Below are 17,190 nucleotides of genomic sequence, written 5' to 3'. Positions count from 1 at the left end.
ATGAAAATTCAATAGCCGAACCAGATTGGTTTTCAAGCCTCCTGAAAAGGCATCAACAGTTGTCTATCCGAACACCTAAAGCCACCTCAAAGTTTTTCTTGATGAGGAAAACCACCCACTAAAGAGCAAAAGCATTGTTAAGCAAAAAAAAGTAAAGTTAGGAAAGAAGTAACCTCCTCTGATGAAGAGGAAGCAGAAGAAATGTTTTGCCTCGTATGCCATGGTCGTTACAGTTTATCCAAAATTAGTCGAGGCAATGAAGCAGTAAAAAGGCCAAAAGTTCGGAATTTTTTCCATAAAGACGGATCGGAATGCGTTTGTTTGCATTCTCTTCCAGAAATTCTCGGAGATGACGTCCACGTCCAGGTTCGGGCGCACCAGGTGTCCGGGGGGTGTTCGACGATGGCATATTTGAATTCAGCGACCCAAAAAAAACCCGGGCGCCGAGTTTATCTCCTTCCCCGCGTGATTTGTGGAGAGTCCCACGGAGATGACGTTCATCGGCGTTCATGAGCTCCAGGTGTTCGGGGGGTCAATTTGAACATCATAATCGTGATCAGCGACCTCGAAAACCCCCGAGTACCCGATTTGGGCCAGTTCTAACTCTTATTTACAAAGTTTTGAAATCTTCCAAAAGGCGTCTCAAAAAATGCATTTTTTGAATGCATTTTTGACTGCAGCAATGCAATTTCCGGTTTGTCAGAAACACAAAGTAGCCACATTTTTTACAAAAAATTTTTGGAAGAGAATGCAAAAAACCGCATTCCGATCCGTCTTTATGGAAAAAATTCCGAACTTTTGTGCTTCATTGCCTCGCCTAAATAGATTGGTTGCAATGCACGAAATGTAAATTTTGGGCCCATAAAAGTTGCACAGGTGGCAATCCCTATTACGTATGTCTACACTGCGATTCCGATGATGACTTGTAACCTTGCATTTCGTATAGATATAATATTTTTGGTTATTTATATTTTTTTAATGGTATTAAACACTTATAATAGTTAATAAACAGTTTTCTCACATTAATTTTGTTAACGACAACTTACCCCATATAAAACAACAACATGCCCCGCCATGGGGTACGTTGTTGCATTTGTCTATAAAAATAATATATGTCATAAATTTAGTTAAATTTGTATTTTCCAATTTATTCTTCTTAGATATTTTTGATCAATCATACAAAAATCTTATAACCATATTTATTTGTAAAAAGTGCCAAAAACAACTTAAAAAATAAATTAGTACCAAATTTGCGACAAGTAGCCCCGGTCTCCCCTAATAACAAAAAATGAGTCAACTCTTTTTCTGTATGAATCATTACACATTTGGGCCAGCCTGTAGAAAATATTACACTACTTCGACAACAATCGTAGATAGGTAGATAACCTAGTTTATCGAAATAAATTGAATAATTGTGAGTACTTTTATCCTGTAATGATCTCAAACAACTTTATTTCGTTAGAAACCTTCGCCATGCCACACAATCACAACTTCGACGAGGTAACACCTAAACCGCCTCCGAGAAACAAGTATTTGTCATGTTTTAAAACAAACGCTTTGGTAATCTTTACCCTTAGCGGCGTAATCTTGGGCGCCATCCTCGGGTTCTGCCTTCGAGGAGTAAAGGATTGGACACCCAGGGAACAGGAGTATGTAGGATACGTGGGTGATGTGTTTCTTCAGATGCTGAAGTCTTTGATCGTTCCTCTTATTGTATCATCGCTAATATCTGCCATAGCTAGTTTGGATTTGTCCCTGTCTGGGAAAATATCGGCTAGAGCTATAAGCTACTACTTGACGACGACGTTTGCAGCCGTTGTCTTGGGAATGATATTGGTGGTTTCTATAAGACCTGGGAAAGGAGGCAGTGATAGTGCGGATAATGGTCCGAGTGAATCAAGTAGAAACGCATCTACCACCGATACTTTGTTAGATCTTGTCAAGTAAGTACAGGCGACTTCTTGATACCATTTTTTAAAATAAAAGTTGACTAAACCAAAAACCGAAACAGATTTATAGCAAAATATATTATGGTACTGGTATTTTACTGATTTTTTTATGTTAAGATTGATTTTTTTAAATTTTATGTATTGTGTAAGGAAATTTGTTTTTATTAGTATTATAGCTTAAATTTTTTAAATGTGCCTTAAATTAGTTGTATATTTCAATTATTATGAGGTAATGACATGAATAAAACATATTCGGGAAAGTAAAGTCTACAATATAATCAGGTAGATGTGCACTATTTTATATGATGTATTTAGTTTCAAATTTGGGGAAAAAAATTATTTTCTCTTGCACCCTCAAAATTATATTTTCAATAAAAGTGTCTATCTTGTTGTCGTAATTGACGACTAGTTAAAAGAAAACTTACAAAATTAGATACACTGTTTGAGAAAAACTCAAGTAGTTTAAGTTGTAGGATTAATTTAGATACTAGATATAATATTTAAAACATATAAATATAAAAATCCCGCTTAACTCCATACCAATAATTGAAATATTTGTTCTGCTTTTCCAGAAAACTAAATAGTTTATAGGACAAAAATATTGACATTCGTTAAAGACCTTGGACTAGGTCCTAGAAAATATTTTTTATTACATTTTCTGTGTACAGAGTTTTCTGGTATTGATAAGGGAAACAACGTATTTGTGTATGATACTTAAAAGTTTATCTAAGTACCACTTGCTTTCAAAAATGTAAATAGTAGGCAGTTGTAGATGAATATCAAATATATTCAATATAAAGTTATATTATATTTCTAAGCATTGTTCTGAAAAAAATACATATACAGAGTGTTCAACCTAAGAGGGATTCTTCTGTAACTCTGCAACTGTAAAATTGATAATATGGTTGGGATAATGGGATATATTGATGGTTTTAATAAAGGCTGTCTGGAATCATGTGGGCGATGTAAAGAAAACATTTTAGCTTTACAGGGTGTTCCATTTCGCGTGGGCACTTCATAACTTTGTTATTTTAAATGGAATACTCTGTATATTATTGCGTTTATTAAATGTACATGGTGTTTAAAACTTGCCGTTTTCAAGATAATTAGTTGTGTTTGAAAAAAATCACGATTTCAGCTCTCTAAATGAGGTTAGATAGCGTCTAAACTGTAAGAGTTAGAAACCTGCAGTTTTCATAGTTTGTTTTGGAATAAATTACTCTATATTGTCATCTGCGAGCAAAACGTGTACGGAAATACTGAGGCCTACATTTAATAATCTTACGAGTTGAAAAACTTTTTCTTTTCAAATGGAATGACCCATATTAATTGTCATAGGTGAATGCAAAATTGAATGCCCTTTCGACTGATGTAAAGTTGTCCATACTTATCTCTAACAGTTTTCCAGAAAAATTTCCAGGTTCTTTTCTAAAGTCCGAAAAAGTAGCTATGTAACATAGTCAAGAATACCTTGTAATTGTATCTAGTACAACGTCAATACATATGATTTTACAAAAGCACAGCACATCCTTATCGCATCGAATTGTACCAAGAGTTACTAAAAGTAGACTTTCAGCGGAGACTGGAGTTTTGTACTTGAGCACTTGAGATGTTAAATCAAGATGATGATTTTTTTAAACGGGTCCTGTTCTTCGATGAGGCTACTTTTCATAAACATGGATTCGTTAATAGTCATAATTGCCATTATTATGAGGCAGTAAATCCTCACCAATTCCGGACAACGATGGCCTTTGAACGTATGGGAAGTAATTTTGGGAACTAACGTCATTGGACCATTCTTTTTTGACCAGCATCTAACTGGAGCAGTTTATTTAAACTTTTTAACAAACACTCTAGAAGATTTGCCATTCGATATTCCTTTAGCTACACTTCGAAGAATATGGATGCAACATGATGGTACTCCACCTCACAATACCGCTGCGGTTCGTCAGTTTTTACACGAAACTTTTCCCAGCAGATGGATTTGGCGCGGGGGACCAGTGAGTTGGCTTTCAAGGTGTCCTGATATGACAAGTATAAAAAGCAAAGTTTACGTTACACCATCAACTACCCCGGAAGATATGTGGCAGCGCATTACAGTAGCATTTCAAGAAATTACGCCAACATTGAACAGTCTTTTAAAAACCAAATTCGTTTGTTTATTAATCGAAACGGAGGACACTTCGAGCAATTGATGTAAATCAGCGGTATAAGTATTCGTCTCCTTGTATTCCGAGTTTCAGTGTTTCGTTTTGCGTTTTGTTTTAGTTGTTGTTAGTGGTTTACTTTTGTTTGTCAAACCACTTTTTAAACATGTCAGTAAATATTGACACTGTCAGTCCCAGGCCTGATAAAATGTGAGAGAAAAGTGGTTTTGCAAGGCCTTCTTGACGCTGTTACATAGCTACTTTTTCGGACTTTAGAAAAAAACCAGATTTTTCTGGAAAACTGTTAAAGTTAAGTTATAGACAACCTTATATCTGTCGAAAGGGCATTCAATTTTGCATTCACCCATGACAATTAATATGGGTCATTCCATTTGAAAAAAAGAAGTTTTTAATCTCGTAAGATTATTAAATGTAGGTTTCAGTATTTCCGAGTCTGAATAACGTACACGTTTTGCTCACAGATGATAAAATATAGTAACTTATGCCAAAGCGAACTGTGAAAACTGTAGGTTTCTAACTAACTTAAAAAACAACTGATTATTTCAAAAATGGTAAGTTTTAAACACCATGTACATTGAAAATAACTCTACCAATATCGACCAAGAAATTCAAAAATTCAATAATAGACAGGGTGTTCCGTTTAAAATAACAAAGTTATGTAGCGCCTACGCGAAATGGAACACCCTGTAAAGTTAAAAATATTTTCTTTGCATGGCCCATATGATTCTAGGCAACTTTTATTAAAACCATTTTCTTATACATTTTACAATTGCAGAGTTACAGAAGTTTTCCTCTTAGGTGGAACATCCCGTATAAAATCTATTACTTGATGTTCAGAGTAGTTCATCTTATTTTCTCCATTATTTTGCGAAGTATGTGTAAGTTGAGAAACAATGAACATCAGATTGCAGAAATATGGGCCTAAGATTGATTTTTTAAATGTATTTTCAGACATTTGGAACACTTTTCCTTATTACACTAATGTAGGGTTTTGTGGATCTGTAATAATACGGAAGATATGGCCCAATGAATATGTTATAAGCTTAATATGTTATAAATAAGTAAAATGAAAAATAATACAAGTAAATACAGTGAAGTTTGTTTATAACAATATCCCAAAGGACAGTGCAATTTGTATTCTAAACGAGAAATAAATTAATTGGTACTAGTTGGCAAACAATCCTTCATACTTTATATAACTGTAAGTAATTGTAGGAAAACACTATTTTCAAATATAAAGTTACTTCCATTAAAAAAAAGGTACTAGCGTTATGTTTTTTTTTTAATTCGACTTTAGATCATGTGGTTGCTTGCCAAATATTTGCCAAATGTAAACAGATGCAGTATGGTATAGACGACTGAATGTTATCGAGTGGGAGCATGTAGATTTGGGCGGAAACAATATATTTATCAAACGTAAACAAATGACGAATCGTGTAGATGATGCACGTCGGTGCATTCAAAAGCATGTCTCCATTTGGCAAATATTTGTGTGTGAAGTGACTATTTTTTCGATATGTAATCTGCCTGAATGTACGAACACTACTACCAACATTTCAAGAAAGCATCACTCATTACATTTGAAAAAAATTGTGACCGCACACGGTTATACATGTGATGTAATGATGCTACACATATTATGTACTTGTACATTATGTGTATGAATAACTTGACGCTATAAACTTTGGCTAAATATTCGGCAATTATTTGACACATTTGTGTTTGATGATTGGTAGTTTAGACTGGTTTGGTGTGCAATTAATCTTATTGCCCATAACATACATTAATGTAATTTATTAAATATGTAGTAAAATTAAAGTTCTTTTTAATTTGTTTCAGAAATATGTTCCCTCCAAATTTAATTGAAGCATGTGTTTTTCAGGTAAGTATGATTTTGTCGAAATTTGTTTGTTTTTTTTTGTATTGTTTTTGTTTGTTTGTATTTACTTTGCTACACTGAATTCTATAAGCACATAATGCAATTAAATGTAGAACTGCAAATGATGATGAATGAACAGTTTATGTTCAGTAAGATTCGACAACGATTAATAGAAACTTTTTTTTAGTACCGTACAAAGTCATCAGATGGTATTTCCAAATCAGGTAATTCAAATAAATCTTTTTAGACTCGACATCTTTATACTGTATAATTGTCCCTTTAGTAATGGAATCAGTGCAAACGACGAACATTCTGGGTTTGGTGGTAGCCTCGACAGCCATAGGAATAGCATTAGCCCAATTAGGAGAAGAAGCAAAAACTTTGGCTAACTTGTTCCATAGTTTAATGGCAGTCATGATGAGGATCACCACATGGGTGATATGGCTTTCTCCGCTTGGAGTTATGTTCTTGGTGGCATATCAAGTTCTGCAAATGGCCGACATAGCTTTGGTCTTATCATCCATTGGCAAATATTTTGGTACAGTTTGCCTAGGCTTGTTCATTCAAGGATTCGTTATTCTTCCTATAATATATTATATAATGACGAGAAAGAATCCTGTGACTGTTGTGATTAGTCTTGGAGAAGCTATAGCAACTGCCTTTGGAACTGCTTCAAGGTAAAATTAAACATTGCTTTGATAACATGTTGACAAGTCTTCTAAAAAACAATATTATCTAGATTTAAATTCTTTCTTCTCATAAGATCACTGAAATTATTATTACCGCTGCTGTTATTAATGCCATTTATAGTTCTGCGACACTACCAGTGACCATTCGTTGCCTAGAGGATAAGCTAGGAGTAGACAGAAGAGTTGCCAGGTTCTGCCTACCGATTGGTTCAACGATAAATATGGATGGCACGGCCCTTTATGAAGCTGTAGCCGCCATTTTTATAGCACAGGTTAGGGGCATACCCCTGGGTATAGGAAAGCTGATTGCCATTAGTATAACTGCCACAGCAGCTAGCATTGGGGCTGCTGGTATACCCCAAGCTGGTATGGTCACCTTGGTGATGGTTTTGGATACGGTTGGGCTGAATGCAAGTGACGTCACTCTCATTATCGCACTTGATTGGTTGCTGTAAGTGCTACATACAAAATATAAGCTATATTTTGCAGATTTATGTCAATGGCCAATCTCTGTTATAAAATGAAAAATAAAAATTGTTCCCCTTTTCAGTTCAAGTGTTAGGCACATTTTGGGTAGTTTTAGTTTTGGGGGTGATGGGGTGGGGGAAGAACAAATTCAAAATAAAATGCAATTTTATTACAATGTTATCAAACTTTCTAATGTATTACTCGAAAACCTTGTAATTCTGAAAACAATGAACACAAATGCTCTTCAAGGACTATCAGTTATATTAACAATTATAGGTTCGACTTGATAAATAAAATCAAATCGTCTTATCTTGTAGATTAATGCCATTCAATTAATATATAGAATCTTATTATCTAATCGAATAGATAGTTTTGTTTTTAGAATTGTACACGTCATAGATATTTTAATTTGTTGACATTTTCGGTCCACTTTTATAGCACCTATTTTATATTAGCAAATTCAATTACTTTTACCGCTATTGTTATTATTAATTAATAAAATTAATTTGTGATTTTAATTAATAAAATAATTGGCATACCTGATGTTACAACAATTGCTCAAAATTTTGTCCCCTAACATGTAAGCACATTTGGGCTTGCCTTATTCAGTTTCTATGAACTAACACTAAATGTTGTCTTGTTTCACCATAACACAAATGTTTCACCACAACGCAAATGTTGTCTTGCTTCATCATAAATTAGAACGATATCCATCGACTCTGAATTGCTATAGACACAAGCCATTTTTGACACCAACTACTAAAATACTATTGTAAACACTATCGCAACGACGATTGTAAAATCGGATTTCAGTATTCGCCGAAGCCACGTGGTTCTCAACGTGTAATGCGAATGACGCTAAAGACTACAGTTCAACAATTTTTTTCTCGGAAACTATAAGGATTTTACAAAAATTTTTTACCATATTGACTCCATTTCTTGTGCCGATTATCTTGTGTTATGGACAATGTGGTGATTTGGTCATTATACATAATACACAAAAATATCTGTGTATTTATTTTAGTATAACATTTTTATGTATCGCACTGTCCAGAGAAAATAGGATAATTTATTATACTGAGATAAATACGGCATCGGATTATAGTTTATTGTTATCCGATAAAAAATACTGTGCAATTTTAGGGACCGTTTTCGCACTGCTATCAATGTTATGGGGGATTCCTTTGGAGCTGCAATTGTAAATCACCTCAGTCAGAAAGAACTAGGTGCTCTGCAAGAGGAACATACATATGCCAATCCATACGAAGAGATTTACGTGACGAATATTGATTCCGATGAGCCAGAGAAAAGAAATAGTTTGTACGATCAATAAAGTATTCGAATTTTCACAAAGATATAAAGACTTATTATGTAAGAGTATTTATTTACTGTATTTTATACATAACACTAAAGCATATTTTTGCATCTCATACGGTTATCCAAAAATAAATTCCTGAATAATAATAATTAATAAATCACTTGATTTTCCCAAAACAAGCTGCAGACAGAACTTATGCTTACATAACGTTTATAGTGATTTAATTTATCATAAACATTTTTAGATGTGTTGCTGAAATGAATATACCAATTATTTTTAATGTTAATAATAAATAGAATGAAAGGAAACATTGCTTCCGGTGAAAAAAATAATTTTAAATTTAATAAATTATCTGATTACTTGCATTATACATCATCTAAAAACGGCTATATTATAAAAAGTATTTGAATAGTGGCTGTGACCATTTTTGAAATGTAGTATTTGTTATTGATGAACTTTTCTCATTAGAGCAAATATGACTGTATAATTCGACAAAGCAAGTAGGAATGTAGGTATTAACTATGCAAAGTCTGAAAATAGTTGTAGATGTGATATTGTTTAATCGATAATATATTATTTTTTAGAAATATTCATGCCGCAGTTTTTTTCGTACCTTTTTTAGCCTCCAGCGAAATAACCTGTCATTTCGAATAGAAGATATGCCTTTAAAGAAAGAGATTGCGTATTTGGTCAGTTTTGATTATATTGTTGTATACTGTGTACCTAATAGTAAAAGTAATGAGTCTGAAAATGTGCTTTTTCAGAAATCACAAACAATATTAGTTAATTAATATGAACTATGAAATTTTTATTGATGCATACCTAACATCTCTTCATTACAATCTCATTGTCAAGGAAACGATTTCATAAGCAATCATTGTTTATACATACACAGGGTGTTGGGAAAGTTGGTACAAAATTTAAGGGAGTGAAAGAAGAGCCGAAAATAGTAAAAAAAAGTTCCTATAAACATTGGTCCTCCGGAGCACCGTTACTGAGATATGGCCCTCCAAAGAGGTCTTATCATTTGGATATTTTTTAAAATAACTTTCTTTCTGATTAAGATAACGGAATGAAAACTGTAGGTAATAATGATACCATAAGGGTCTTTAACTACCATAAGTTTCATTAAAATCGGTTATAAATACGGATAGTTTTGTAACTACTCTTAACAGAAATATTTTGAATTTTTTTTATTCCTTTGAATAATCAAGCAAATAATATGATTTTTTAATGAATTAGACTTTTTTGAAGAAGAAATGTATCTACTTTTTATTTAGAATACTGCGTAGTTTAGTCAGAAATAATTATTTTTTAAATAATGTAGGTATGTATTTTTTAAATAAATTTTTATTTTGAATTTTAGGTTATAACTTTGAAACATAAAATACATAAAAAACGTAAAAAATCTTAATTCCGAGTGTGAAGCAATGACTCAAATTGTGCACCCTGGACAATACAGGCATGTAATCTTTTTAGGAAGTTGAATCGAACTCGCTGAAAAATTTCACGTTGAATTCGTATGGCATCAAAACCTACAGGCGTAGCATATACTATTCTTTTTACGTCGCTCCATAAATAAAAATCATCCGCATTTAAATCCGGCGAACGAGGTGGTACCATTTCCACGACCAAACCATTTTCCCGGGAATAATCTATTTAAAAAATCCCGCACTGGCTGAGCATAATGTGGAGGAGCTCGATCTTGCAAAAAAAACATGTTTGTGTAGTTCAAGAGGAATATCATCTAGTAGTTCTGAAAGATCATTTTCCAAAAAGCTTAGACATTCAATAACTCCCAATCGATTCGGTAGAAAGAATTGAAAATTTTAAAATATCTAGGTATTAGTTTTTCCTTTTTGGGTTACCTTAATATTTGGTGTTGGCGGTGCATGTCGCCGTGATGAACTGTACCTACCAATTAAATTTGAATTATATAGAGATTTAGGATCAAAGCTTTTGATTAAAATGCCGGACAATAAAATGAAAAACCGACGAGATCATTTGTGATGAATTTGTTGTAAGAGTGCGATTCTTTTTCGGTTTTATTTATCAGTTTTGTTCCTTTGGGCCCACTGCATCAACGATTCTGCAGTTTTTTACGTCACAACATTAATTTATAAGGTTTTATGTTTTACGCGGTTGAAATTCGAATTTATATATGATAATAAGGTCGTAATCTGGAAGAATAAAGTTTTTACGAGATATTTTAGTACGGTGCTTCTAGCGGGATCGCCACGGCTAGTTTTCATCGTTTCTGCTATATTGAAGCGTTCATAAAACATCAATTGGTTTGATGAAATTTCGAATTTGGGTCGAGAAATAATATTTTCATTATATCTATCGGTTGGAGCAGCAAAATGTTTACTTCACTGAATAAGAATTATTGTATTTCTGTCAAAATTGGCACTATAGTTTTAAATTTAAAAAATATGCTTATATCTGTTCTATTTATTTAAAAGGTTTATGAAATTATTACTTTCAAACTTTGTACAGATATTATGGTTTATGTGATAATTCTGTTTATTTCCAGATCTTATTTTTGTTATCCGTGAGCATCTTAAGAATTTTACTCAATTACAATTTAATCATTTCTACTTTATCAGAAGAATATTGATAACACAAGATAAATAACAATGATATTACATCAATATGATTGTTTATTATATTTTATCGGTGTTATTAATCAGAATACTATCAAGTAACTAGAGACGGGATTTTGATTGTACAGAGTGAAATGGGAAATGCGTTTGTCATGAAAATGGCTGTAGAGTGAGTATTGACAAATGTACTTTATTTGTACTTTTTTGGGGAATCATTAACGTTCATTTTTTTCAAATTTAAAAAGTCACAGGAAAACTAAACTCAAAGTCAAACCGACAAATGTTATTAGAAAGAGAACTTATTGCTCTATCAGATCGTGTATTTGGTTGCTTAAAGAATTAAAAAGAAAAGTTGTTACGACAGATGAAAATCTAGTTAGGTTTTTGTGTATTTTTTTTAATAAACATGAATTATTATTAAGAGGAGCCGAAAATAATCTAAATTTAAAAGAGCGTGATAAAAAAGTTATAGAAATAAATATCAAAGTTACAAATTTCACTAAGTGCAAGAACTTCCTTTAACAAATTTTGGACGGAGAAAGGATTTTATTTACCAGATTTTAGTAACTTTGGATGATAATCCTTATTATCTCACAAAAAAAAACAGAGTTAGGTAGATCAAACTTTCTATTATTTTAACATTTGGACATACCTACCTACTTGAGTATACTGAATAATATTCGACAATATAACATAACGAAATGTCATAAATCATTAGAAAGTATAGTCTGTTTTATGGTAGGTATTTTATATCAGAACAATCAATTCTTGGTAACATTTAATAAAATTTAATATTTATTTAATTTTCATATAACCATAACACACATTTACGATCATTTTATTTATTAAGGTACTGATAATTTATATAATCGGATAGTTCATTTTCAATAGAATACAAAATTGGTAAAATTAATTATATCAAAACAATATTATTTACATATAGAAATCGTCATTGCTTTTAGAATAGCCCTATGACAGATAATATTCCACAATTCCAATTGTGGTAACAATGTTATTGGTAGGTATTGTAAACTATGTTTATTGAAAATTGATAAAATACCTATAGAAAATTAAACTCAGAACTATTTTTGACAAATTTTATTCTACTTTTTATATTTATTAAATATCTTTACAGTACCTTATAATTTAATATTTTTTCTCCTATAATCTTAATCATTTACGTTATTGATCAAACTCTGCAGGATACTTATTTACTATATACGTATATAATCTGTTAGGATTAAAGGTTATAATAAAAAAAGGAACTCCCGACTTTTTGAAAATATTTTGTCAGAACATTAATTTTTTATGTACGTTATATACAGGGTAGCCCATCGAAAACGTACCGCAAGGCATTACAGAGTAGTAATGAACTTTTCGGCAAAATCCAAAAACAGGTAAAGTTTGCTTCTGAGGGGGACAACTTTTGGTGCAAAAAGCATAGCAAAATCTTCAACCCCCTAAGTGGGGGTGCCATCCCCCAAATTTTTTTAAATGGGAATGGGGGTCAAGTGGGGGGTCATTAGAAAGGGCTTTTAATTCTCTATACATCGATTCTTACTTTTTGAAAATCGATCCATTATTTTAGAAAATATGCAGCTTTGAAAATACGAACAATATTTTTGACGAGAAATGCGAAAATCGATTTAATTTTACTTCAAAACTTACGGTATTAGCTTGGTAAATTCCTTCAAAAGAATTCGCTGTTTTTTTTTCTGATTTGCGAATTCTTTAGCCTGATTTTGGTGAGCAAAAAATTGTCCGCTTTTTGTTTCGTATTTAGATAGGCCACAAGAAGTTGCTAGATAACTGTCTTGTGACTTGTAGTTGAAGAGTACCAATACTGCCGAGTCTTTTAAATTGATTAATTATGGTGTACTCAATTCCAGAAAGAGTAGAAATTATTGAGCTTTTTTTCAAAAACAATGAATGCGGAAATCGGGTCGCCGAACTGTTCAACCAACGGCATCCTGAGAAACATGCGTCTGGAAAAATTGTTCGCGAATTGGTGGCCAAATTTCGCGAAACTGGCTCCGTTCATAACAAAAAGAGGCAGGTTGAAAATCCGGTACTAAATGAACCTACGGAAATAGCGGTATTGGGGCAAGTGGCAATGGATAGTACGCTGAGTACAATGCAATTGGCTACTGCGACAGGAGTGAGTCGTACAAGTGTCCAACGAATATTAAAAAAATACAAATTCCATCCTTATAAGATTCGGCTAGTGCAAGAGCTAAATGAAGACGATTTTGATCGTCGTTTGCAATTTTGCGAAATAATGACTGAACGAGCGATAAACGATAATTTCCTCTTTAATGTGTGTTTTTCGGACGAGTGTACGTTCTTCTTGAATGGTTTAGTGAATCGCCATAATTGTCGTTACTGGGCTGATACCAATCCAAGGATTTTCCATGAGACACACTCCCAACACCCCCAGAAGTTGAATGTATGGGCAGGTATTTTTGGAAATTCCATTGTAGGTCCTTTTTTCCTTCCTGGAAATTTGACAGGCGATATGTACTTGGATTTACTACAAAATGTCATCGACCCAGCTCTAACAAATATCATAGAGGACGACCCTGCTTACAATGAACACGAACTGATTTTCCAGCAAGACGGAGCTCCTCCACATTACTCGCTCAATGTGCGCAATTACCTAAATGAGACGTTTCCAGGACGCTGGATAGGACGAAGAGGTGCAATTGAGTGGCCCCCTCGGTCACCCGACTTAAATCCTTTAGATTTCTTTCTCTGGGGGCACATTAAAAGCAAAGTTTACAGCACTCCACCTGATACCTTGGAAGATCTGCGAGGACGAATCATTAATGTATGTCGCGAAGTAACACCGCAAGTGCTCCAGAATGTTCGACAACGGTTTGAAGACAACCTGTATCATTGTATGCAAGTTGGCGGACAACATTTTCAGCATTTACTTGACTAATACCGTAAGTTTTGAAGTAAAATTAAATCGATTTTCGCATTTCTCGTCAAAAATATTGTTCGTATTTTCAAAGCTGTATATTTTCTAAAATAATGGATCGATTTTCAAATAGTAAGAATCGATGTATAGAGAATTAAAAGCCCTTTCTAATGACCCCCCACTTGACCCCCATTCCCATTTGAAAAAATTTAGGGGATAGCACCCCCACTTAGGGGGTTGAAGATTTTGGTATGCTTTTTGAGCCAAAAGTTGTCCCCCTCAGAAACAAATTTGAACTGTTTTTGGATTTTGCCGAAAAGTTCTTTACTACCCTGTAATGCCTTGCAGTACGTTTTCGATGGGCTACCCTGTATAATCTTGTTTATATTTTCCACTTAAAGCATATTTTTCTTTCTTTATAAAAGTGTTCTTTTTACTTTTATGAACGTTTACGACTTACAAAGAAATTTCGCAAATACCTTAAAGGAAGAAAACAAGTAATTTAAGATTTAATCATGTTCGTTTTAATGTGAATTTAATTTTTATGCCGTTAGCTCTTGAAAAGGGACGCTAACAAATATTTACAAAAAGAAGTACCTAATGTTGTTTTTGACATGTATCACATCACAAGTTATTAAATTAATTCCTTTTGAATTACTTTTATACAATCATACCTTAACCTTTTATAATTTTGATGTCACAAAACTGTTATAAATTCCTGGAATATTTGCTTGAAAAACTGAGCGAGTTTCAGGAGATTTAATTCAGAAGGTAAATTTGAATAGTCGGCAAAAGGTATACTAAATTAATTTAAGAAGCAGCAACAAATTGTAGTGTTACCATAAAGTAAAAATAGAAACTTTTTAAAATCTCATTATTATTCTAAATATTGAAAACTGGAATTGATATAAATTTTTGCCATTTTAAAGAGATGATGTTGGTAGTTAGAAAGGAGATAATTCTTTTCAAAGTTTACATCATTTATAGGCTATTGATTATGTCATATGGTATGGAGCTACAACGTTGATGGGTTTTTATTGCATGAATTGTTCAAATGGTTATTTAGGATGAAAAAACCGCGGAGTGCTATTAAATTAGAGGGTGGAAAATTGGAGGCAGGGGTGAAAATGCACCCCTTTCAGTTTTTTAATTGTAGCTCGAAAACAAAGCAAAATTTCGCTAAGTATAGTTCATAGGAAAAATTATTTAGAGAATTGAATTTTCCATCGATATAGCTTATTTAAAAAATTTAAAAGGAAAATTTTATGCAAAATAAAAACGCAAATTGCTATTAAATTAGAGATAGGTGTGAAAAAGCACTTTTACAGTTTTTTAAATATAGCACGAAAACGAAGCAAAATTTCGGTATAGTTCATAGGAAAAATTTTGTAGAGAATGGAATTTTTCGAAATGGCTTATTTAAAAAATGTAAAAGGAAAATTTTAAGCAATTTTTTTTATATTTTAAATAAAATAATTTAGTAAAAACTTCAGAATTTAAGTACAATAAAGTTTATTAATAATGTATATACTGTGTGTCCACGGATGGAGTTGACAAGAGGAGAAACTCTTTTGTTTTTGACTGTATCGAAAAATGTCACTCTTTATAAAAAGTTCTGTCCCTCAAAAAAATGATAATGTCATACAAACATCTTAGATTAGATGTACAGGGTGCTCATAAATTAAAAAAACACGAAAATGCTCTAGAGAGAAGTACCATTATTTATTATTTTACACAACATTTTTATAGAACAAATCTGTTTAATCTCTTGTTTTGAAGGAAATTTTATATACACTTTTTTCTGTGAAGCAATGTCTATACCTATCTCTGCTGAGAAAAAAGTTATTTGCATAAAAGTAAAAAAAAAACAAAAAATTGAATTTTTTGCATTTTTTAGTTTAATAATTTTTAACATATTTTGCAGTAAATAATTTTTTTATTTTTTTTAAATAAGCTACTTCGATAGAAAATCCCATTATCTACAAAAATTTTCCTATGTAATACCATCAAATTTTGCTTCGTTTTCGATATATACTCAAAAAACCGCAAGTGATGCATTTTCCACCTATCTCCAATTTCCACCCTCTAATTTAATAGCACTTCGCGGTTTTTTCTTTTTGAATAACTATTTGAACTATTCATGCAATAAAAACCCATCAACGTTGTAGTTCCTTAGTACCCTGCTTTTTAAGACATAAACAATAGCCTATTAGTCATTTCTATGTCGGGTATGTGTTTTTTTCTTAATAATATATTTATTAACATGTTTGCTTTATATTGTAAGTGTAATTAAATGCTGAACGGCACTCTAGCCCACATAATGGTTTCCTATCATTAGTTATCAATTAATAGCTTACTTTTGAAACTGCTTTTTAACATTTTCGTGGCAAAACGCATAAATGAATTCTTCAGATGAGAATTTTTTTAATATTTTTTGACTTAATTTAAATTAACTTAATATCTTCTAAAAGGTTATTGTATTGATGAAATAGTAGGTATGTAATTTTAAGAGAAAGAAGATAAAAAATTGAAAACATGATAAATATAATGAAATATACTATTAACATTAAAAATAATAATGGAAAATGTATCAACAATTGTTGGAAGAATGCAAGAACGACAATTACAAGATTATTATTACGACACTTACTATTATTATTTAAAAGGATTAAAAGATTATCTGTTGTAACTATTCCGTAAAAACATTTCCAAATATTTAAGTCGTATTTAATTATAGGTGCAACCCTTATTAAAGCCTGTTGAGAAAATAACCTGCAGGTAAATTAATGCAATTCAATTATAAATACCCTACATTGATAAAGTTTTTGCAGTTTACAGTTTCAAAGTGCCCGAAACAGGTGCAGCTTCATGTGATTTTATTTTTTGTTGTGTTAAACATCTCACTCAACATGGGTATGAAGTTAAATGTAAGTCAACGTCCGTCAGAAAGTTTGACGATTCGTACAACGTATGCCTCAGTATTAAAAATGGCGAACGTTAAAAAGTCCGATCCAAGTAATATAATCGTTATTAATACCGAGAAAGTTAATACAACTGTTAGGGAAACAAACACAAAAGTAATTGAAAATGAAACATGTACTAAAGTTGATAGTGAGAAAAATTGTGCTTCCATTTCGATAGAAACTTCGAAAACCTTGACGGAGAGGTACATAGTTGGAAGATGTGCAGACGAAAA

The 17,190-nt window shown here is 32.3% G+C and overlaps 1 protein-coding gene across 1 annotated transcript; it reads left to right on the top strand.

Moving 5' to 3' along the window:
- Positions 1-1,417: 1,417 nt before the first annotated feature.
- On the top strand, positions 1,418-9,058 carry LOC108905505 (excitatory amino acid transporter 1). The gene is made up of 6 exons (XM_018708382.1): positions 1,418-1,943; positions 5,957-5,999; positions 6,184-6,220; positions 6,280-6,673; positions 6,807-7,136; positions 8,297-9,058. Exons 1-6 carry the CDS (start codon positions 1,435-1,437, stop codon positions 8,484-8,486), a joined length of 1,503 nt encoding a protein of 500 aa, XP_018563898.1. The 5' UTR covers positions 1,418-1,434; the 3' UTR covers positions 8,487-9,058.
- The last annotated feature ends 8,132 nt before the right edge of the window (positions 9,059-17,190 follow it).

This window comes from Anoplophora glabripennis, unplaced genomic scaffold (assembly GCF_000390285.2).
Source record: "Anoplophora glabripennis isolate ALB-LARVAE unplaced genomic scaffold, Agla_2.0 scaffold140, whole genome shotgun sequence".
Lineage (NCBI taxonomy): Eukaryota > Metazoa > Arthropoda > Insecta > Coleoptera > Cerambycidae > Anoplophora > Anoplophora glabripennis.
The sequence above is the reverse complement of the archived record's forward strand: the minus strand, read 5'-3'. Positions and strand labels throughout refer to the sequence as shown.